This window comes from Scomber scombrus, chromosome 18 (genome assembly GCF_963691925.1).
Source record: "Scomber scombrus chromosome 18, fScoSco1.1, whole genome shotgun sequence".
Taxonomy (NCBI): Eukaryota; Metazoa; Chordata; class Actinopteri; order Scombriformes; family Scombridae; genus Scomber; species Scomber scombrus.
Window position 1 is genome coordinate 11201876 of NC_084987.1, and position 25471 is coordinate 11227346.

The window sequence follows — 25471 nt, forward strand, 5'->3', positions numbered from 1 at the left end:
AAGGAAGACTCTGACTCTTGCACTATGGCCTTTCATCAGAGAAAAAGAAAGGTTTGAGATCTTATCAGAGGCACTTTGACCCCTTTCAACATCTGTCAATAACAGGGTCCATGATAGACTGTTGCTCATGTTATCATCAACAAACCAAACAGAGAAGCAAAGCAAGACCATTCATGTGTTTAGTTTATGTTTAGTTTATAGCGATTCCATTATCATAATGTATTTGATAAGGTACTATGCACTCAGTGCCTCTTTAAATGTGCTGCACCTTTCCTTGCCACTAGATGGCAGTACAGTGCAGCACATTAAGTCACAATAAACATTTCCTTCCCAATTTAGGGTCAGCAATGGATGACAAGTTTTATAATCAATCAACTAAAGCTGAACAACCACTTGCTATGGGTTTATAGTCTGGGTAGAAATAATCGGCTGTAATAACTATTATTATTATTATTGTTATTATTATTATTATTATTATTATTATTATTATTATTACTATTGGTTGCTGCTTTTACTTGAATTATTATTGTTGTTGTTGTTGCTGTTATTATTATTAGATGACACCATACGAGCGGCCAAACAACTTGAGAGCCCATTTAGATTTTGTGTTTAACAAAATTTATAGATTGAAATTAAAGATAATAAATGAAAATAACATGAAAAAACGAAACTACTATTAAATATATAATGGCTAACATTATAAGAATATAAACTCTAACATGAAGCAGTGAAGCAGTGAAGCAGTAACAGCAAGAGCTCTTTGAATACTGTATGAATATTAGCACACGGTGTGTTGTTGGGGTCACCAGCTCAGAAATCAAATAAGCACTGCCCCCTCTATAACGCGCACGTGCGCGCATGCACGGCACACACATTTTAAGGAATTAACTTCATTTTAAAGGCAGGCGGTACCTATCAAGTAAAAAAAAAGCGTGTCTACCAGGGGGTGTTTGCGATGCCACGTCGTTTTTTTGGTAAGTGATTTTATCGAACATGTGACTGCATTAGACGCTCACATGGCTGCCGTGGCTGCATGATCCGCTTTAGTTTTTTAAAGTCCGATAATCGGTAGCTCCCTCAGCAGCGACCATCAGGAGCAGAGGACCTCTGCAAAACACAGCGCCTATCCGGACAAATCATGGCGAACAGCGGGCAGAAAGTTGTGCTGATCACCGGCTGCTCCTCCGGCATCGGGTTACGAATCGCCGTCACGCTGGCCAAAGATGAAAAGAAGCGTTACCATGGTAAATGCGCTTTCTTCTACATTGTTTCTTTGACCGAAACTATTAGCAGGGTAAGCCTAGTGTGGTTCGCTTGAAAACTTATTCCGTGTTTACTTTTCCCTACAAAGCGCTGCTGTTGCACCAAGCCTCCTTTACGCACTAAGTTCGGTTGAGTTTCATGCGCAACGCTGCAGTCTCAACGCGAAATAAGTGATTTAGTGTAGTGTCCATTGAAATAGCTAACCCTAGTGATATCGTATCCATATCCTTTTGTGAGTACTGTGATTCAGTCGCCCCTTTGGTTCAACTATTATCATCTGAAAGCGCAGTTTCCAGGGTAGGGCTCTGGAAGGATGCCGCTTGCCAGGCGGAATCATAAAAGGAGGCTTGTCAGTTCTCTTTCAAGTGACTTCTCCAGCACAAAGCCCCCTTTTTATAGCAGTGAATTGTTGACCGCCTGCTCCGGTTTAGTGCCGTGTCTAATGTGCCTATAGTCCCCTCACTGGAGCGAGTGTTGAAAGGGGGACAAAGTTTGAGACCTGTACAAGCGAGGGTTCACTCTAAAGCAAGGACCTTGTTTGAAGTCTTCATTGGTGCACAGTAGAGTTAGGGTGTCATAGTCTGACATTGTTGTTCAATGCATCTCCTCTCCTACTTCCCAGCCATCATTAATGTCACTCTAGGCATTGGGCACCCAAAACCTTCTCATGTCATGGAGCCTCAGATAGCATTACATTAGACTATCTTCCCACCCCCACCCCTCTGTTGGTAAGTGTTTGCCTGCAAGACCCCCCTGTGACAAGAGTTTGCTGTTAGATGCGACTTTATCCAGAATTGCATATTAGCTGAGTTGACAGTGAAACATATGCATTCTCTTATTCAACTAATTTTAGCCATGTTAAGTCATCACTGTTCCTCTTTCTCCACTGTGCAAGGGTTCGTTCAAGTTTTCTTTTTCTTTGGGGGCCACTGGGGTCTGGAGGGGTTGATTACCGAGAAATAAATGAGCAAAACAATAGCGATTAAGTGTTCCCTTAACACTGGGTTTGAACACAAACTTTCCCTCTGTGTGACCTGCTCTCAGGAAAGCCACCTCCAAGCAGTGACGCTGATCTGCTCCATTCCCAGGGTCTTTAGGAAATTCAGCCAAGATTAAATATTGCATTGTGCATAAAGTAATGATTAGTTGCAGTAACATACAAACTCAGAGAAACCCCAAAAAGACCTCTGTGTATGGAAGGCAGTGTGGTTCATTCAAGAATGTTTAAGCTGCCCAAGAGTAATTCCTAAAGGAGCCAGAGGAACAATGGATCTCTTGTTCACTTCTCTACGAGTGTGTAAATCTCTTTGTTGCTTCACAGACACCCAGCTCTCAAATCATAAGATTAGACTTAATTAGATATCATGAGGTTAGTTGGACTTCTTTACAGTCAAGAAGAAAAAAAAAACATCTCATGGTATTTATCTATAAAGCTCCGCTGCTGGAACTGCAAAACTTCATCACATCTCCTCCCTTATTTAAATATAGTAACTACAGCACACGATCCAGTAACTACTTAACCTTAGATATGCCACATGTTTGTACTCATGCTGGTAGAACTGGTTTCAGGTAATATGCACCTTTTAAATGCAATGAACTGCAAACTGCCTTCAAACTTGAGTCTTACATTCCCCTTGGAGATTTTAAAGCTATAATTATCTTGTGTTTTTATGATTCTTGTAACGGATTCCTTTTTAAAATTCTTTGTTTATTGTGTTGTTGTGTTGTTGTTTTTCGGATGATTGTGTTCTTGTCTTGTGAATGTTTTTGTTCTCAGGTCTCTCTTGGAAAAGACGTGTTAATCGCATGAGACTGCCTAAATAAATAAAGACTGACTAATAATAACCTGAAACATCATTAATACACAATGTATGTTTGACTATTTGCAAAGACTAGTTGTGTGACACTTACACAGCCACATCCTCTAAAGAGTGGTTTCATTATGATACATCACGCAATGCACAGAAATGCAAAACCTCCACAGCATAGTAATGTCTCTTCTAATCTCACTTATCCAACTGTGGATCTGTTCGGACAAGAATCAGGTGAGGGTTTGCCTTTATCTGTTAAGGACAACAGGTAGACTTAGAGGAATGTGTGAATACAAGGTTGTTTACCCCGACTGATTGACATTGTGCAAGAGCTCTGCCTCTTTTCTCTGCCTGATAACGTCAGTCAGCCAAGTAAGCAGAACACACACTGTGGAAGAAGGCATAAAAGTTGAGTCAACACTGTGCTGATAGCCACTGTCGCTGGTGGTGATAGATTCCTGAGCTGTATGTAGGTTAATGTTGCGCAGCGTGTAAAGTTCAAAGGGAAACAATTATGTGTCCTGTAAACTGGCTGGCGTGGTTATTTCAAGGAACTTTGGCCCACACAACTGTGAGTGTGTGTGTGTGTGTGTGTGTGTGTCTGTGTGTGTTCTTGCTTGGGTGTTTGTTAAGGAAATGGCTTACTGGTTCACAGTCCTGTGTGTCACTTCAGTGGTGTGACAGTGCGTCAAGAGGTTTTTTTAAAACTACAACAACGGAGGATTATTTAGGATTTAGTGATTCTGTATAAAATCAAGAACAGTGAAAGTATAGTGTGAAATTTAAAGAAATACATACATTGACTCAAATAAAAACTATCTTAATAGGCCTACTGATAATTTGTGCTCTATGCATTCCTAAAGATGTCGTTGCAGTTCTAGGTTCTAATCTAATTAATCTTTTCTTGTAGTATGTATGCCCTCTTTGCAATTTAAAGTTTGAAGCTACATCATACAAGTAAAATAACATTTTGTGTTTCCACTTATGTGTTCTCTCCCTATTAGTTATTGCGACCATGCGGGACCTGAAGAAGAAGAACAAGCTAGTGGAGGCAGCAGGAGATGTGTATGGGAAGACCTTGATGTTGCTTCCACTTGACGTGTGTAGTGACGAATCAGTCAAGCAGTGCATCAACAATGTTAAGGACCGCCATATTGATATCCTGAGTGAGTGGGACACAACTGAAACTAGGCCTGCATCTCTCATTTAACTCCTTCCCCAGTTATTACTTCTCCTGTATAGATAAATGTTTATGTATACACATGTTTTACGCATAGCCACATTTCTTTCACTGTACATTTTAGAACAGATGACAAATCGTCGTCATGTGTAACCTTAAATAATTAAGTAATATACTGTGCGAACTTCAGTTTCTTATGTGTGCAGCAATGATGACCAAATGCATAGAACATCAACCCCCACCATTCCAGTTAAACTAGCATGTGTTTAACACAAATAGTAATACTTTCATGAGAGAAAGTAACAGCAAATATCTAACAGACTTGTCCAGTGAAGAAGCAAAATATCACAGTACAGTGTTATTACTATAATACTAATACAACTTGAGGACTGAGCTTTTGAAGATTCGTAACTGAAATGTCTTGAAACTCCATGGTTTTGCAGTTGATATTGAGAGGGGGTAGGGGGTGAGGGGGTTGGGAAAGAAATCCCAATGTGACCATCATATAGATATCCTAAGTGAGGGAGATACAGTGAGGGAGAAACAAAGCCTACAGCTCCATCTGCCCATGACACTGTATTCTGCTTCTTTTTCAAAGCAGCATATGTGTTCGTAAAACCCAGAAATCTCAGCACATGTAACCAACTATTCATTGGATTATTGATATTAATCAATCATTCTATAACTACCCCACAAGTTGCTTTTGGTCATTTTCTGCTGTAGGTGCATTAAACTAGCAATTGCATGTATTGCCAATGTAATAAATCATGAACAGAATTATTTTGCGTTCTTGTGTTTAGACCTTAAGTCTGGATAAAGGTTCTATTATAAACCCCCTTCACCTAATTACTCAAAACCCAGAAGCCCTTTGCCATGGACTGATGTTACATCACACCTCTCTATCGTTGTCACACACTGACACCTGGTGGCAAGGTCAAACAAGGCACTCTGTAGTCTGCAGTATAAATGAGGAGTGCAATAGAGAGGCCCATGAACAGTGCAAACAATAGTTTTCACTTCAAATTAAATCAATAACATTAATAAATAAGAGTGACACCTCAAAGCATTTTGATAATTGTAATGTTGAAGATACGAGCAGTGTGTCATCTCTCTATGTGTTTCCTGTCAGTTAACAATGCAGGTGTGGGCTTGCTTGGACCTGTGGAGAGCATCAGCATAGAGGAGATGAAAAGAGTATTTGAAACCAACTTCTTCGGTGTGGTTCGCATGATCAAAGAGGTGATGCCAGACATGAAGAAGAGGCGCTCTGGACACATTGTTGTCATGAGCAGTGTAATGGGTCTTCAGGGTATGTATGTTTGTGTGTAATCAACATACAGAAAGAAATCTGCAGTGCAGAAAAGTTTAATTCAAAAGCACACATAAAGATACTTACCACTCTGACTGTGGAAAGACTTCAGTTTCAGACACTTTATTTTTAGGCAGTAAAGCACTTCTGCTTTATTACTGCAACTGAACTTTTAATATAATACCCTGCAAAGTGATCCCAGTGTCACATTTGATCATATTTGACAACACTGAAACATTATAATTGCATTCCAGTATATTACAAAACAGTAACAATTTTAAAACAGAGGGAAAACACAGCTGCTGATTTATAGCTCAATGTAATCTGGCTTTTGGTTTCCAATAGGTCAGCTGAAAATGCTTGCCAACATTTTTTGGTTAAATCATATATCAGAATCTGCTGACCAGGCAGTTGCAAATGTTTTTTTTAAATATTTTTTTTTTACTTGTTTGAAGTGCCAGATCAATTAATCAAATTACTGTATTTGTACCCAGGGGGTAATTGCTTGTGCAGCAGTATAACACAGGCGAAAAACAAAGCATGGCTGGGGTTAACCTGATTTTCATATTCTGTCTTATTGTCCTAGGTGACACCTACCTTTTACTTGATTAATTCAAGTAACTTAGGCCTTTATGTTCAAATGATGCTTGAGTGATGTCTGCTGTTAATGAAATACTGTGAAATCCAATAATAAAATGTCTTTATCCTTTATTTCCTTGTTTCTGTTCCTGGTTAAGGAGTGGTGTTCAATGATGTTTACACTGCTTCTAAGTTTGCCATGGAAGGGTTCTGTGAGAGTATGGCGGTGCAACTGATGAAGTTCAATATCCGGTAGGTTATCCTCTTTCCTCTCCTCTCTCTTCACATCTGTCTTTACTTTGTTCTACACATAGTCCCTCACAGGCCTTTCTGTGTCTGATTCTGCTCAGGTTGTCCATGATTGAGCCTGGCCCAGTGCACACTGAGTTTGAGACAAAGATGATGGAAGACGTGGCCAAAATGGAGTATCCAGGTGTAGATGCCGACACAGTTCGTTATTTTAAAGACGTTTACCTGCCATCATCCATAGATATATTTGAAGCCATGGGTCAGACGCCAGAGGACATAGCCAAAGTAAGGAAACAGATTCCACATTTTACCAGATCTATCTCAGTATTCAAGAATTAATGTTGTGTTTTTCTGATCACCACACTGTATTCAACCAGTCTATATTGGAATGGAATCAGTCAAAACTTATTTTTCTTCTCATCTCTTCAGTGCACTAAAAAGGTTATTGAGTCAAGCAGCCCTCGCTTCAGGAATCTGACCAACAGCCTCTACACACCCATTGTTGCCTTGAAGTACGCAGATGAGACTGGTGGCTTGTCTGTCAACACCTTTTACAACCTACTCTTCAATTTCGGCCCTCTCATGCACATCACCATGAGCATCCTCAAGTGCCTGACTTGCAGCTGCCTGCGCAGACGCACCATCTAACTGAAGAGGATGTCCAATCATGCCACTACCCTATGTTGTTTACCCCACCCAGTTCCTACTGCCTTTTCCTAAGGCTTTGGGTTAAGCAGCTAGACTAGAAACAGTAACTACGGAGAGAGGAGGCGTCTTTTAGTTTAAAGACATTACCATGATAAGCTTTGCAGGACAACATGCACAATTGCACACGTTTGTCACAGAGATGTTGTATGCAGGATGAACTCATGTACACACACACACACACACACACAAACACACACAAACAGGAATACAAGCAACACACACCTCTTTATTGGATTATTGTACATACATATTATGAAGAGAAGGCCATACCTTAGACATTGCAATATCGGAGGAACTAAATAGTGTAAGTGGTTAGATGTCTACATCGTTTTAAAGAGAACACACAGCGAGGATTTGTGATATGAGTACCATGGAAATACAATAAAGCACAAAAAATGAACTCAGTTACAGAGAGAAAACAATAAAATTATAGGAAATAATAATGATATAACTTGTAGCCTAGAAAACTGTACACTCAGGCTCAACAGAGTTGTAACATGTGCCCTTAATTTCATGTTTGCCTTAACATAGTGTTCTCATGGTCATAACTGCTGTTGAATCATATTTTTAATCTTTTGATAAACTGAATGTTTTTGGTTTTAAAGGTTTGTGAAGGGGTAGATCATACAGTATATTTTTAATCTAGCAACTTGATTTTGAAATAAACATAATTCTGATTTATCCTCAGAGGTATTTTTTAAAGGATATGATTAACAAAATGTGAATGTTTTGACCAATATATGCACAAACATACTATGACCTCTGCGAAGGTTTATCTCCTTCTGCAAAACTCTTCGGGTACCAAGAGGGGGCAGTATTTAACTTTTATTTTTCACAGGGAGCCAACCTGTAGGATCATCAGCAAGCAGTGTTGAAGCTGTTGTGTATAGGAATTTGTGGCCTGAGATAGACAAGTGCAACAGAAGTGAATGATTAAAATCTTTTGGATTTCAAATTGGGATTATACATTCTTTCAGACACTGATCATCATGTATTTTATAAGCACATTTTATTGGATTTCTATCAATAGATGCTTCAATAATACAGTAGTTTACATCACCAATTCATACTTGGAAAGGTTACTTAGAAAAGATAAATATTCCACAGTGGTAAGCATTATAGAGAGTTTTCATGTAACAGCAGCATCTCAGATATGTTAGAGCGACTAAACTATTGAGATCATGTAAAGCTATTTTGTAGCTTTATAGCTCAAAATGTCATGGAAGGTTGGCTCTACTGCTCTCCAACTTTAGGTAAAAAAGTAAAATGTCTTGCACAGAAAGCAGGAACTTTAGAGTGACAGTTTCACAGTCTAGACTTTATTTCATAGCTGATGTTTTCTGCAGCAATGAACCTTCAGAGCTAAGGCCTCTTGCAGAGCTTGTACTTGTTTTTGCATTTGCGTGTTTGAATGTGCACATGCGCACACATTAGCATGTGTTTGCATGCATGCGTGTGTATGTGTGTGTGTGTGTGTGTGAATGCGTTCTATGTGCATGTCTATGGGCCAAGTTAGTGATCTGTTGATGGATATAAAGAGGTCATGGCCTGCTCCCCATCAGAACCCCTCCCTTGAACCCCCACCCCTCTCTCACACACACACACACACATACACTGCTTTGTGCCGTGTGAGAGAATGTGACCTGGTTCCCATCCCTGAGGAGGGGTGAACCCTAATGACAGCCTCCTCAGACACATTGCACAGCCCTGAGCCTCCCTCCCCAGCTGGCCCCCTCAGCCCATCGGGCCAGGACCCCCTGGTCCACACAGGGATGATGTGGTTTGCCCTGGATAGCCCAGTCAGAGTTTGTCTGATTTGCACACACCCTGTGCCAACCCATCCCATCCCATCCCATTGCACCCCGCCATGCCCTGCTGTGTCCAGCCTGCTTACACTTACCCAGTCCAACTACATAGAGCTTATCATCGGAGGACAGCGCAACTGGTCGCAGACCTGTAGTTTTGGTGCAGTGTACAATGAGCACAACTCCTCAGCTCTGTGTATGTGTCTTCATCAGAGGCGACAGCTCCGCACAATGGAACAAAGACGCTGTCAATCACAATCAAATGGGTGTGTGTGCAGGGGGTGGAGGGGAGGGGGGAGTAGGGGATCCAAGTTGGTTGGGGGAGGAGTCTGTGTGTCCTGAATGTTCAGGGGGATGCCAAGACCCAATGTGGGACGCTGAAGGCTGAGGGCAGCGGGTGGGGGGTGGGTACTGGGGCACTGAGGGGTGGGTGGGGGTGTCGGATTTGGGAAAATGAGAATTGGGGTGCCCAGGCCTGAATGGAGGACCTGTTTACTAATTGAATGAACACAGGAGTTACAGAAAAGTCTCATTAAACAAGGGGTCTTATCAAACCATTGTTGTGTACCTTTGTTTCACAATCAAGAACGCAATTGCAGTATAATGAGGGCAGCGTGACATAGTGAGGTCTTTGCTTAATTGTAGCCCTGTCACAATTACTGAGCCACTAAACATACATTCTCTGTGCCTGCATTCAACCTTGCTGTGTGCTAACAAGCCAGAGTTAGATATGGAATATATGAGTAGAGACCAGGAAAAAAAGGGGGAACCCCAGTAGTTATCTTTGGCATGTTAGCAGGGTACATTCTTTGCAAGCTGTCTGCTTTCTTTGTTGCTGGGTTATTGCTTATTCAGCCATTTTACCGCATCCTCCTTTCACTGGTGTCATCACCAGAGGACCACACCTAAGTCTGACTCCAAGAGTGATGAGATAGACTGGGGAGTCAGAGAACAAAAACAAAAGGGAGTTGCAGTGAGAACTGAGTTGTGAAAATGGGAGACAGAAAGTGTGAAAGGAACAGAGGAAGCAAAAGAAAGGGAGAGAGGTTCGCATGCTTTGGCATGCTGGCACTCTGTGGAGCTTGTGTCTAGACAGGGTGCTTCAGACTGATCTCAGGTCAGGATGGATCAACACCAGGCTCCACTTATCTGTTTCATTTATTATATCCCTCGCTATCAAGGATTCACTCTGAATACTCATGAAGCATCACAAAATGGCAAACAGAACCACCACATGGCGTTGTAAGTATCAGAAATATATTCAAGGCCTAACAAGCCGATGAAAGCTGAAAAAGGTGCAGGTCAACCATCATTTAACATGGCTGCGTGTGACTGGAGATGTGGCCACATAGGACCTATAAGTATCCATAGAGCTGATCTGGGGTCTGAGGGGAGCTATCAATCTTTATATAGTCAAAACAGGAGAAGCCCAAGTTACCCTGTGGCTGGCCTGTGGTGGCTGGTTCCATTAGGGCAACAGAGGCCACGGGGAGAAACAAACACACAGCGTCTATCTGTCCTTCTCCCTCCCTCTCTGTTCATTCCCTTTCTCGTTTCTTCACACTCACTCTCCCACTGTCTGTCTGCCCTCTCCTCCGTCCATCTCCATCTCCGCTGTGCAATGACCTCTCACAGACCCAACATGGTCACTTGTTTATTCACACATGGGGGAAGGGGGGTCATCATCTCTGATTCTGAGTAGAGGTGCTTGTTTGCAAGCCCATTCAGGATCGTTTGGAGGTCGGAACATAAATCAAGAGAATCTTGGCTTATGCTGGCCAGGCATACACATTGTTTTACAGACACAGAACTGCCATTGTCACTATCATTACAACATTAGCATTGTCCCCTTCCCCTACTGCTCCGCCAGAACATAAACAATCTGGCAGGAATTTCCAGACTGGGGCTCAGTTTGCCCACTACCGTATCGTTTTGTTCCGCTCTGTTCACTCTCTCAAAACTACCAGTTCCAGTGACTGTGAAACTGTGATTAGAGGGTTCAGTCTGTGTACTGGCATTATAATTCTCAAACAAGGGGATGATGGGTGATTGTGCCGGGCTTAGAGACGATGTAATCTGAGCTGGGGTAACATGATCCTTTTGTTTTTATTGTGGGCAATGAGGTAAGATTGGTGTAAAATTCCATAGTAGGAGCCTGACAGCAAAGTTGGTGGTGTCAATCCACAGATTTCGCTCAAAACCTGAAAGTCCTGTTTGTGGGCAGGACAAGCTGTGAGAGTCTATGAAGCAAAAAAAAAGAAGAAGATAACATATAAAAGATATACAGATAAGGGGAAAAAACCCAACCCGATCATGTCATGTAAAATGTGCTTTCACACAAACAAATCACATTTTCTTTCTCACCATTCTGTGCTCACTTTCCGCTAACATATCATCTTGCTTTTGGTTTCTAACCTCTTCCACCATGGATCAGTTGTTTCTCTCTTTCCATGTTGTAATTAGACGTCTGGGAATCCAGTGTGTATTTATATTTGTAATTTACAGAAAAATAACGATATGTTTTGCTTTCTGGTTTGACCGACACTATGATGGGAATATTTTCAACCAAGGGATGATTATACTTTTAATTTGTTTCCCAAGGATGCCTGTGTTTTCCTCTTATGTCTCCGCCAGTATGCAACTGAGCATAGTAAGTGTTTATGAGCTGGAGAGAGAGAGAGTGAGCGAGAGAGAGAGAGAGAGAGAGACACACACACACACAAACACCGACACAGAGGGCGAGAGAGAGAGAGAGAGAAAGAACCTAAAGACCGATACAGAGAATAGCAGATAGATAGATAGATAGATAGATAGATAGATAGATAGATAGATAGATAGATAGATAGATAGATAGACAGACAGACAGACAGACAGACAGACAGACAGACAGATAGATAGATAGATAGATAGATAGATAGATAGATAGATAGATAGATAGATAGATAGATAGATAGATAGATAGATAGATAGATAGATAGATAGATAGATAGATAGATAGATAGATAGATAGATAGATAGCATGCAAAGTGACAGAGACAGTTAGTCTTTATGTAATAGACAGTGAGCTCATCAGAGAGTCTATTGGTATTGAAGTTTGTCCTTGCCTAGCAACCCTGGCTGTGTCCCAGCTTCATCTCCCCGCCAGAGAGAAAGCCTCACTCTGGACCCCATCAGCACTGCCATGGATCTGATCTATTCACTGTCGCCAACCGTAGAGATGAAAAACCGAACGGGGCGCGGGCACACCCATGCCAGGAAGCCTGTCGTTGCCCAAAGAGTCCACATCATTGTTTATTCAGCTTGAGTGCATCACATCTTGGCAGCCAGGGGGAGAGAGAATAGACATTCAAAATGTCAGCTCATGAGAACATAATCATAACATACGTTGCTTCAAGTAGCAGTTCACTTTACCGTGAGGATTAATAAAAATGGCTCTCGTGAGCACTTTCATGCCCACACAACAAAATCAGTTGGCACAATTTGGTGATCTGCTTCATTCAAGAGCAGATGAACGGTAAACTGTGTGCTGCATTCATGCATCCACTGAGGCTGATTTTTTTTTCCTTCATCAAAACAAAAGAATGCCTCTGTCTATTGACCGTGAAAAGATGTTCGTAGATTTGTCCCCAGTGAAGAGATGTCTTTGTTGGTTATCTCCATTGGTGAGCCGCCTCCATTTGGCTCAGCCTAATCAGAACACAAACACTCCTCTGTCATTTGGCTGCTCTCCCTCTCACCCTGTATCTTTCCCTCTCTCTCAGTCTGTCTCTTATTATCTTTACACCGCATATTAAATTCTATTTTCTCCCTCCTGTACCATTTTTTTAATCTCCTCTCTTCTTCATGCTTGTTTATCAGTGTATGTGCAACAGGAAGAAAATCACACCATACTGTTGTCCTCTCCAGCACTATTCCACCCACCTTCGCCCCTGATTTTTTTTTCTCCCTTTCATCTCCCTTCTATCTAATCTACTCATCTAGATGGTGTTTGTCTCTCCCTCAGGCACAGACTCTGAGGCCTGGCATACATTAACTTTTCTTGTCTGTGCACAGCCTGGTTTCGGTTGCCTGAGAGGAAATGTTGCAATGTAAAGAGGATCCCTGAGGGAGAAGACTTCTACTGAATCCCAATGAATACGAGGTGGTCACATCCTGAATATGTTCGGGCTTACAGTTTCCTGATACAAAAAAACACATATACACAATACTGCTTGCCTTCAGATACAAACTACCATAATTCACTACCAAACATAGATACAAGATCAAGATATGTTATAGAGAAAAGAGGGAAAATTATTAAGTGAGCAGGAAAAAGTTGCACATGGCTATCTTTAAGAGTCCTTAACCATAGCAACATTATTTTTATCTCCATTTCACCAAAAGTTTTTATTAGAAGTTAAAGATGACATTTATACATATATATATTTAACGTTTTTACAGTTACAAATGTTTGCACACTAAATTTAGAGAGCAAATCATTGAAACCTCAAACCTATGTACCACAAATTGTGCAAAACATGCTTGTTTCATTTGGAAAGTCTTTTAGAATCCTTCACTTACATTGTAACATATGCCACTGGGCACTTGGTAACACTTTAATTTAACAGTATACAGACCTTTAATAAATGGTTTAATATGTCTTAAAATGTCTTCATGGGGAAGTCATAACTGTTGACAAATACTGTACACTTAAACTTAAAATGTCCTTATATCGGCTTACAACTACATTATAAACCAGGTTTTATAAACCAGGCAATGGAGCAATGTGGTCATATCAATGTGAGCGCTATTCAGAGCTGGATATACTGCTCCAGGTTATGTGTACTGCTGCTGGATCTCATATGGTGCACATTTTTTTCTCTGTGCAGAATACAAATCCCACAGTCTGTTCTTGATAAACTGTACGGTGCATGTGTCCCTTTGTTTTACACATTCTGGTATTTGGCTTTACAGTTGCTTTTTTCAGTACTGTGTTTGTATGTTCAAAACTTATTTTCAACAGTCTATAACAATCTTTTTTCAACAGATTACTCAGCAAACACTGTAATTTAAAACTACAAATATAAAACACATTAGTGTGGCGTTCCAAACAAATTACATGTGAAATGAATAATACATCTTAAAAACTCGATTTTGAGTTGTAATAATACACATTTGAATTGGGAAAAAAATTAGAAGAGATGAAAAGTTTGTGATCATCATCCACAAAAGTCAAACGCCCCTCCTGGAAACACAGAATGTCAGAAATTTGCACAAGTTTGAAAGGAGGGATCAGTGGTGAAAAAGTGTGTAAGAGAGGATTTAGGTATAATGTAGAAGGAAACTTGTGACTAAATGTAGAAGAGAGCTTTGATTAGTCTTGCGATGCATAAACTGTAGTCTACCGTTTCTGTGTTCTCCTGGGTTTCTCGATGGGTTCTCAGCCTTAAAGACATATTAGGTAAAAGGAAAACCTGTCATTGCCCTGAACTACCACCAGCCACAGAACTGGAAATGGTCCCAAGGCACTTTACTTTGGCTGCCCACTACTTCTAAAATAGGTTAGTTTCAATGGAGAGGGCAAATATGGCTACATGTATTAATAAAGAATAATTTAATATACAGATATTTTTTATTACAGGAGTATCATTTGTATGATTTGAAATCACTGTGTACAAAAAAACAAATAGTCTAGGGACATGTTTCCTTCTATAGCAGTTTTGAGAAGAACAATATTATGTGCCTTACAATGCTGTAGTGATGTCAAACTAATGTCTTGATTCTGTTTAGAGACAGATTTGAACATATAGTGATCACCTACAGGAAATGGCCTATTATGCTATTGTTATTCTCTCTGCCGTTATTGAGAGTAACTTGCACTCATAAACTACATGTAACTGTCACAAAACAGTGTGAGCACTTGATGGAACCAGAACCAAATATTTCTTTGCCTTATTAGAAAGACCAGACCTTTCTCCCAGATTCAGGACCTCTCCATTTTTCCCCTGACCTGTGGAGAATGGCCTAACTGTGGCATTTGCTGGAGGTCAGGTCTGCCATGAGTACTGGGCAGGACCCCACTCATGTGATCACCCACTTCCCTGGATTTATGCCAGGAAAGAACAGAGTGATGTGTTTGGTCCATGGTGGGAAAAGCATCCCTTGGAATGTGACTTTAAGAGGACTGTGTAGGACTAGCAAGAGGGTCTTCCCTTTTCAGCAAAAAGGTCTCTCCTCCTGAGGCTGTGGGAAGGTCACAGGTCAGACGTACCCAGTGCCCACTCTCTGCAACACACAAAACCCACAGCTGATGTTGCAACTCTATCCACAAGCCCCCAGGGCAGCGGTGGAAACAACTGGCTACACAGCTAGTTGCCCAATTCTTTTTTTGCTCCATCTGACAAAACACACATACATGCAGACCGTCAAAAGCAGACTTGTTAAGAGTGCATGGGTCTTACACATTCATGGTCACTAGAAGTATGATACACATTTCAGATACGTATTGTCTTCTTAGTCATATGAAACTAGGTGTTCAAACCTGTAGTCAAAATGTGCTGGAGTTCAAGGAGGACATGAGGTAAGCTGGGATATCCTTGCATGCCTATTATGCACAATGTGAATGTGCTTTTTTTCTTTTGCGCCTTCTCTTTTATAGCTTTGTTTTCTGTGTCTTGTTGCCTGGGGTTAGCGTCATCCTATGTTTTGTTCCTGGAATAAAGCAAACCAACCAGTGGAGCAGTCTGGGCACCTCACATAACCACTTGCCTAAAAATCCAAGCCAAGTAAACTTAAGAATTTACTATTTAGTTTACTATTGAAAACTGAAGGGTTTTAAACAAAATCTGCTACAGAGGATATATGTTTTTGAGATTGCTTCAGATATATTTACGGCTTTGTTCAAAAACCCATCATTGTCAATGAAACATGGGAGAATATTCCCCCCTTCTTGACCTATCCCCTCCTTTCTCTTACAACACAAGCCCCCACAGGAAAATAATAAACAGATGAGTAGGATGGGAACAGCTCCCAGCAAGAGCAGCCAGGCACTTAGGCAAGCAGGCATCACTGCTCTGGTTCCCAGGCTGGAGGGAAGAGGGCATGCCTCAGCTTGACTGTCCAAGTCATTCAGTAGAACCAGAAAAACTTGACAGAAATTACCGTTACCTGTCACTTCCATCATCCCACTTACTGGTTCTACACACCTGTTTGCACAAGTCTGGACATAAAAACTGAGGAACTAGGAGAGTAAAACAATATTTCCACATAGAAACCACCACTGAAGATTATTTGTTCTATGTGTGTGTGTGTGTGTGTGTGCGTGCATCTTTTTTCATGCAGATGTCCATGATAGGGTAGTATAGCTGTTTGTGATGTGTGTGCACTCAAAGTTGGGTAATCTAAGAGAGCAGTGTATTCTCACAGGTTTGTGGGCCCAGGCCCGTGCCAGAGTAATCTGCAGACAAACACAGACTATTAACGACTCAGTTTCACAGTAACCCCCCCCCCCCCACGCACTGCCGTACACACCCACAACTGAAACATACAACCACTTGCACAATTCTTTCCACACCAGACACACAGACTTTCTAGGAGGCTCAAAATGGCTCTCTTTGTCCCATAACACATTTCTCAGAGATGTCCAACCTTATCATCTATGGCAGAGTACAGAAATGCATCCCTGCTCAGCACTCCAACACACAGACAAAAGTACTGGCTTAATTTCCCTTGCTCCCTCCTCTCTCCTTCATTCTCTTTCTGTATTCTGGCGAAGTCCCCTTTTGCAAATTAAACACAGATCTCCCATAGATGCTGGGCTGACAGCTCCAGCTACGTGCCAACACTACTAAACGTCTGGAGGTCAGAGGGTCTAGGAACACAGGATTATGACTCTCTTGAGCCAGACAAGTATTTCAGTTGGCTCTAACTGTATATTCTTTTGTATTGGATTTGTGTTTGGATCCATCTGCTGGGTAGTGATTGACACAACAATTGATTATGTTTGCGACAAGGTTGATATCATGGAAATATTAAATGAATGACCCACATGATGCTGTATAGACATGCGTGCACACAGACAAAAACACACTGTATGCACACAAAAACAAAGCGGTGAATGAAAGCCTCAGAAGTATGTAGAGACACATAATGTAGGCGGGTGTAGTGACACCACAGCAAGATTAAAGTGACGAAAGCAATGGTGTCTGGACTTGATCAGTGTGTTCTGTTTGTCTATGAGTCATTCTATTGTCTGAAATGTCTTGCGTGTGGGAGTCTCTGATCACCAATGTTAAATACTGTTTCCCTTCTGCTTCTGCAGTGTGTAATGACTCCTCATGTTAATCCTGACAAACGTAATCCAGCTATAAAGAAACGGACCCCATGTGCAACCTGCTGCTATTTGTCTTTTTTCCAAAATGTATGTCTTTCTTTCTGTGTCTTGGATCTTTGTTCCACAGAGTGTGCATGTGTGAACAGGGACACACTTCATTACAATCAGTCTACCAGGAGCCACTTTAACCAGAGGAACCTAGGACCATATGTGTTACATGCAGACGCATACAAAAAACTTGGACGACCTTTCAAATGTGGCTGCATGTGCATTTAAGTGTTTGCACACACAAATATAAAATAATTGTACAAAACAAAAGCACAAAGAAAATGTGTGGAAGTCCCAGTAGACTGGTCAGTGTGGCGGAGGGTTTCGGCAGGGAATTGGGTACAGAGAACAGACCCTTGTATGGTGAAATGATGCAGACCCTCATTCCTTTCGCCTTACGAAAGACTATTTTGGGGCATTTTTAACTCTCCCACGCAAGCACAACAATTTTGGGGTTAGTTCATTTATTTATCTTTTAAGTTTTTTAAATTACTGAAGCCCTAGAGAGGGACGTGTATAGTTGTTTTTGGCTTTTAGGTCATGGAGAATAGGAGGAGGGGTATGAGTGTGTCTGCATGTCTGAGTGTGTGACTGCCTGAACAATCATTGCATTTGGCCCTTTTGAGCCTTATCCCAAAGCACCACTGTTGCTATGACTCAACTTTCATATCTGCAGCGTATTGCAAAGGTGTGTCAGTTCTACAACACCACTGCGCCTATCACACCCTAACAGAGTGAGTTTCTAGCGTTGTACTAGTCGAAGCTGGATGTGATTTATGGTGATTCTCATATACAGCAAGGGGGAAGAGGGAATGGGGGGCGATGGCGTGGGAGAGTCCCTGGGGAAAGAAACGTCTCTCTCACAAACCCACTGCAGAGGGCCAAGATTATAACATGAATTTCAGTTTTTTATCCCCGATTGTGGGTGTAACACAAAAACGTACACACACACACACACACACACACACACACACACACACACACACACACACACACACACACACACACACACAAACACACACACACACACACACACACACACACACACACACACACACACAGTATACAACAGTATACAAGTATAGCATGAAGGGATAAAAAGCAGCTCATAGCCATAGAGAAATTTCTCTACTTTTGTACTTATTAACATTTGACATTAGACATGGAAATACTATGTGGTCCCACATTTTGGAGATGATGACTGTTTTTCTACCACTATTGTAGTGACAGCTATAAAGAGTGCTGTATTATTCTTTCCAACAAGGTCATAAAACTCTTCTTGGCATATTTATTTTCTGTCCTCAGATTCTTTGGTGATCATTGACGGTTTCAACAAGGCAGTTGGGTATTAATTCACTGTGCAACAATAAAGAAAATATATATCCATAAAATATAAATCACATAACAGATAAAAACAAAAAAGAAAGGGAATGCTTTTTACCTCATCACCAGTTCTGTCATCCTGATGCACTGTGTCAATGTAGCAGTGCATTTATGTCTTAAGGTAGACAGATGAAAGGGTCGCAGTTTCTTAAATCTTTCTGTTTGACTAAGACCCTCATGAAGTTTTTTAAGCAGTCAGCCAGATGACATAAGGGGCTTTCAGGAGCAGTAGTGTGTGACAGCCTGTCACTGGTGCTGGTGAAAGTGTTGCTGTAGCTATGAGCTCTGACAAAATATTTCCAATGGGACTTTAGAAACATAAATGTCCACCAAAGTACACATTTTCTCACGCCATAGAGTTGATGATTAGTATGAGGATCGCAGAAGGCAAAATAACACTGTAACAATTTTGCCAGGGCGTAAGCCTGGACTAATTGTGTTTGTTTATTTCAACCAGGTATTTCAGCAACACTAGCAAACACTAGACGGTTCTATTGAGGTGAAACTGTTTACTAGCAGGACTTATCCAGCTGCAGTTTGCTCTTGCTATTGACCATGAAGTCTTCTTTCTCCTCCTCCTCCACCACGATGTGATGTCTACTAGGGATGTGTTTTCTGCTTCCTCGTCTGACCCTGGCCCTTCTTGCATGAAAGCTTGTACACACTTCCATGAACCCTGATGTGGGCCTACTACATGGTACAAGAGATAAGATTGTGGTTATAGTGTAGTCTTTCTGATGTCAGCTTTATCAGAGAGGCCCCATGAATGGGCCAGCATGGTTTTCCTGAAAGTGCAACAATAACACACCTATCACACTCCATTCCCTCTCTCTCTGCTGGGATGAGTGTGAAGGATAAACTGTCAGACTATCTCACAGAGATCAAGTTCCATACCGCAACATCAAGCCTAAAAAAACTCTCTGAGCAAGATAAAGCTTGCACTGTGGATATATTTACAATGAACAAGAATATCACTATATGTGTACAAAGTACATTTTCATAGTAAGAGTAATGTTTGTACACGAGCAGTCAAACTTTTCTAAATGTTTATTCAAGCTGTGTATCACAACCCACACACACAAAGTCCAGTTTCTTCTCTCCTGCTGTGCCACATTGTTGCCCAAGTTCTAACCATTCTGTAAACACTGACAGGAAGTGATTTCACTAAGTGGATGAATTTCTTTATGTGGAGGAGTCAAACTCACATATCCTCAGGGAACAGACCTCTGACCCCTGTCTCTCTCTTTCTTCATCTCTCTCCAGTTCACTTGTTTTCTCACTGGAAGCTCCAACTCAGTATGCATCCTATACAGCGGCATTACTGGCTTTTCCCAGAGTGTTTCTGTGTTGTTGATAGCGAGAATGACCTGTAAAATGTGATATACAACTACATTTCTCACTGGAGCATTGCATGTTCCCAGTGTTTAGGACCCCCATTAGGATAGTAAGGGCGTGCATGTGTGGGAGGAGGAAAGAAACAGACAACTTATGGTTGCAATTTGAAGATTCTTTTTTTAGTCACTCTTAAATGTGGGAAGTCAAAGTCATTGAGCTCGGGGCGTCTGTGGGAAGACAAGCTTGAGATCTGGGAAAGCGGGAAGTTTAGATCTCCTGGTGGAATTCTCTCACTTTCAACTCAGGGGGGCTTTTGGTTTTCAGGGGCCATAGGTTTGTTGAAAGTTAGGAATGCTTATTTACATTAGATTGATTCAGTCTGTCACAGTAAAGGGGGAGCATACAAGTTGATCTGCAGGAAACGGAACATGCAGCCCACACCACATGCAGTTCTCTGTAATGTGGGAATCCTGAACCACATGACGCTGTAAATGCTGGAAGACAGCCTGGAACAGAACCACAGATTATAGTTTAACCAGGGGGTAAAAGTCAAAAACTTAGTCCAATTCGGTGTGATCTTGCTGTGTTTTTGTGTGTGTGAAATTGAAATAGAGGGAGACAAGAGTGAGCGAGAAAGAACATAAGAGAGAGAGAGGGAGACCGTGTATAGGCTTGTAATGGCGTAAAGTGCATCTTAGCTTTTCTCACTGGTTCCCAGAGTCTGAGCCAGCTGGATGGTAACTGTCGAGTCTTTGCTACACAGCTGCCCTCCAAACTGATTAGAGGGAGCTGGCTCTCTTCACCAGCAACCATTGTGCTCTTCTATCCAATCTGAATCCTCAAGAAAATGTGAGCACAAGAAACATTACATTGGTCTTGTTTTTCACTGTCTTTACATTGAGGAAATCCAAGGTGGCCAGAAAAACTGCCCTTGACATACTTGAGAAATGTCTGTCTGTGCAGTTAGAGTACAAAGAGCTTGTAAACAAAGGGGATTAGTGTGAAATATGATGCAGAGAGATTAGGACTTTTTGAATACACATATAGTTAAAATCCAACTTCAAAAGAATATAGTTGACAGATGTGACAGTTGACCAATGACATTGCTGAAATGTATCTGTTGTGCGCATGGCTTTTTAAAAAGAGGTTGAAATGCAATCTGCCCATCTGGACGTGGTCTACTGCAGTTGGCTCACTCCGGAACACAGCACGACAAAAAAGAGCATCAAATCAGCGTGTTAATTCACAGTAAATCCTCTTAAAAGACTCCGTTCCTTCCTGTCACTCACTCACATACAGGGGTCACAACCTCCAGAGTGTATGGCCACAGAAGTTTTAAAACCCAGAACGAAAACGTCACAGGGCCAAAGCTGCAGCATAAGAAATCAGATACCCACAAAATGGACCTGCTGCAGGAAGAAAAAGCACAAAGAGGGTTTCAAAGGCACAAGCATGCAGATGAGGGAACGTGAGCTGCACTGATGTGGAGGTCACACAGACTTTGTTGCATAGAGCAAACCTGTGCACAACTGGGTGATAGCAGGTGCCGAGCAGATCTAGTTACCTGGAGCAGAAAATGGTCATGATTTTATAGTGCAGTTGGGTGAAATCGTCATTGCCTAACCAACCCATAAAAAGGGATTGGACTAGGTAGAAACCTTAGAATTCCAATAAAATAAATAAATAAACAAAATAATAAAATCCATTCAAATCATGAAATCTCTAGTCTTTAAGGCTTGCACTCTAATGATCTTTTCATGTTTTTGACTGATTTGGTCTATTATCCCCAAGGTGAAAGTGATTAAAATCCAAGTCACAGACTACATATGATAAATTACTATATGGGAAATTTCTCTACCCTATTTTTCACATAGCCCACATAGTAAACACTGATGCTGATGTTCTTGAAGCATGTTCTAGTGGGAAATCTAATTTTCCATGAGCCTGTCCAGCTCTGCCGCTATCAGTGAGCATGGCTGGTTTTAAGTTGGCTAATCACATTCAGTGTTGGTCAAGTTGTGTTATCTGGGCAGCCATGGTCCACCAGTCCGCCCATTCTGTGAGGTCCTAGTGGGAGTGCAGTTTCCATGTAGTCATGAACTATAAAGGAGAAGTCGTGTTGGCCTCCTACAGTACTGTGGGAAAGTGCAGCTCCCGCTTCCTCTTATTTTGACCAATCTGGTTATAAATGGACATTCACAGGCAGGCAGTCCTTCAAGAACAGCCCAGAGCCCTCTAGTCACATTAGCCTCTTTAATATTCCACATCTCAAGAGGCCAGAGTTTTGAGAGAGAGTTGCTGGGGGTCATGCATTTTTCCATTCAAGAGAGCAGAAAAAAATCCATGAGTATGTTTTGAGTGGACATTTAACCCAAGATGTGTACAATAATAATTTAGACTGATTGTATGAAAATGTCCCCAGAGACTTTATCAGATTTCAGATTTACTGTATGTTTTTTCACCATTCTGCTCTGGTGTTTTTTCACCATTGTGCTCTTTGTTTTTACTCTCCCATTTTTATTGTAAGCCTTTTTATATGTCCAACATATCCTGTAGCATAGATAAACAGAGGAAAGATAGAAAGATAACAAGCAAGAAAATCAGATACAGTTTCAGTTTGAATGTTGACGTATTTTCTGTCTGTTGCACATTTACACAGTCTCAAACTGCAACACCGTAAGATTGTTTTGAAATCAAGCATTCTTGTGCAAGTTGCATTCCTGGACCCACTAGATCACCACAGACGTACTCCATATCATTAGATTACAGGCCTGCTGAGGTCAGAGCACCCACAGAGGAGCTTCATTGTTGTGTGTGGTGTCAGATCAGAGGCCAGTAGGAGGGGATAGAGTGGGTCTTGGCCTCTGTTCCTGGCCAAGGTTCAGAATGGACCCACAGCTGCACAGGCAGGGTCTTGCAGAATCCTGGGCCTGAGCTGAGCCTTGACAGGTGTTGCATTAAAACTGCCCCGAAAACGCTCCCTTTGGCTTAACAGTGATCCCCTCTTGCAGACGCTTGTGGAATGGCACTTTCTTTGGCATGCTCTTAACGCAAAGCTGATCTGTGACCAAATCACAGTCTAGCACAAAATCAGGCCTCCAAAAGGACACTAAAGGAAAGAAGAACAAGATTCAGTTATGCTTTAGGTTGCAGCCAGCAATGTAGAGTGTAATTAGTCCGAAGATAAAGTGTAGGCTTTTGTACTAATGGTGTACCAATACAGTACGTATCAATACATATATGTAGGTACACAGGGACAAGATGTGAAGTTATGGAATAAGGTCGTAACAATTTGGGAAGTTACAAAGAATACCATACTATACTGGCATACCATTAGTACAAAAGATCAGACCGTAACTCTGGGGTAATTATACTCTACATTACGAGTAATCTAGACCATTATCCAAGATTCCTCTGAGGGACAGAATTGATAGAAATACTGAGAAGGAAGCTGACCCTGAAGTGAAGACAGGTATAAACCTTCTTACTTATACCATTTTCCGGTTTCATTGTTTGGGTGACTAAGTACATGCTTCCTCGTATGATTTGTTTTATTCAAATATTTCTCTTATGCTGCACTATTTTTTTCTCTGTTCACTCATATTTCACCATTGGATGGTAGTTTTACTGTTCATTATCTAATTTACTCAAACTCTGACCTGATACGACAAAGCGGCACTACATATTTGGAATGAAAAAAAACCCCAGAAAGTACAATTCTTCAGTCTTCTACAGAGGTTTTGAATGAGTTCCTAAAATCCCGCAGGCGGACGTAGTAGCAGCAGCTGTCACTGTCGCTCTCTCTAGCCTGGTGCAGAACAGAACACTTATAATGGGTGATTAGTGTCAGATATCTGGCTGTTGCCGCCTGGGTCCAAACTGTGGGAAATAGTCATGCTGGTTGCACCTGATCCAGGGCTCAGTTTAGAATTTCCTCCTATCTAAAGAGGAACACAGGGATCTAGCACACACAAAATCCGACTTTAGAAGATTGACTCAACAAAATGGTATTTCATTAAGATAAGCACAACTCTGCCACTCAAGAGGAGCCTCTCCAACCATCACTGGGCCAAGGGACATAGAACACAAGTTTAACCGAACATTTTTCATCACAAAAAAACAACAATTTTCAGAACACAATGTGACAGTTTTACCAGTGTGAAACTGTAGAGGCATGCTGACTGACATGCAATAGGGTCAGGTGAGGTGAACTCCTAGGCCTGTTTGTATGAATTAATAGCTGATGTTCTTGATGTACAAAAACCTAGACCTCCTACAATTCAAATTGAAAGTAGATGTTCTCTTTTGTTAATAATAAGGAAATGGAAAGGAATATGGAACACAGTCCCTCTTTGTTACATTTATTTTGGCCAATAAAATATCTGGAAAATCATTACACTAACTAGCATTGTTCAAATTAGTCTGTTCTATTTAAAATTTTGCATCCCACCGAAGATATAATAATAGGATTATACTTTTTGTTTAAAAAAAAAAACATTCAGTGTTTAAAGTGGATCAATGTCTAAAAGAACAATGGTGCAAATAGTCTGGTTCCACTTATCAAATTAAGTGTATTTGGCTTTCTCCTTTTTTCTTATTTCGCAAGGATTGGTAAATTCGGTCCTTCTGTGTCTCCTGAGCAGCAGTGGGCTGAGGCAACCATGGAGTGATGAGGACCATGTGGAACAGCTCTGAAGAGGCATCACCACCTAATCACCTGCATGTTGCACAACAGCCTCATGCAGCTGTTTAGAGAACTTGGGATACTGGGAAAAAAACTGAAAAGCAGGCATTAACATTTGGCCATGCAGTGAAGCAATGCACATGCAAACTGTTTTATGAGCTGCTTCATCTCTCTCTCTCTCTCTCTCTCTCTCTCTCTCTCTCTCTCTCTCTCTCTCTCTCTCTCTCTCTCTCTCTCTCTCTCTCTCTCTCTCTCTCTCTCTCTCTCTCTCCCTCTCCCTCTCTCTTTCTCTTCCTCTTTCTCTTTCTAATTCTACTGGCACAGCAGCATGTGAATGATGCCCCTCACCACAGCTAAGTGCAGTGGGTAGACGGCAGTCTGTGTGACGGCTGTGGTGTCCTCTCTAAGACAAAGGGAACTTGGCAGGCTGCTGGGCTGCGGCTGGATCAAACAGGCCTTGTTTATTGGACCTCTCTCTCTTTGCTGTGCGCTGATCAGAGGCTGTGTGTGAGCCTGCAGTCTGAAGTGTCTGAGAGATCTGCTCACTCCTCGAAGACGGGAACCACTCAGACCACACACAGGGCCGCTTCAACCATCACAAAGAAAGACCAGAGCAGAGGCTGTCATACCAACTGTGCATATGCTCTATTCATGACTTGTTCAAGTCACTCAGTTTGTATCTATATTGGATTACACAGCTTTAGGAAATAATTTCTCTCTCTCACTCATTTTCCCCTATCTCTTATTACTCAGCCTCCCTCATCAAACCTCATGCCTTTTATTTATTTTTGTCCCTGTACTCACTC

General features: G+C 41.4%; 1 protein-coding gene across 1 annotated transcript; it reads left to right on the forward strand.

Moving 5' to 3' along the window:
- The first annotated feature begins 865 nt into the window (after positions 1-865).
- rdh8a (retinol dehydrogenase 8a) lies at positions 866-7780 on the forward strand. Its single transcript, XM_062439075.1, has 6 exons — positions 866-1244; positions 4079-4240; positions 5384-5563; positions 6301-6394; positions 6493-6676; positions 6821-7780. The coding sequence occupies exons 1-6, from the start codon at positions 1139-1141 to the stop codon at positions 7037-7039; spliced, it is 945 nt and encodes a 314-aa protein (XP_062295059.1). The 5' UTR covers positions 866-1138; the 3' UTR covers positions 7040-7780.
- Positions 7781-25471: the final 17691 nt, after the last annotated feature.

What these genes read in the sequence shown, in the direction of transcription:
- rdh8a (XM_062439075.1), top strand. Translation starts at nt 1,139, where the DNA reads ATGGCGAACAGCGGGCAGAAAGTTGTGCTGATCACCGGCTGCTCCTCC. An exon ending in CCGCCATATTGATATCCTGA is followed by an intron (nt 4,241 to 5,383) that starts GTGAGTGGGACA and finishes GTTTCCTGTCAG; the next exon opens with TTAACAATGCAGGTGTGGGC. An exon ending in CTGATGAAGTTCAATATCCG is followed by an intron (nt 6,395 to 6,492) that starts GTAGGTTATCCT and finishes GATTCTGCTCAG; the next exon opens with GTTGTCCATGATTGAGCCTG.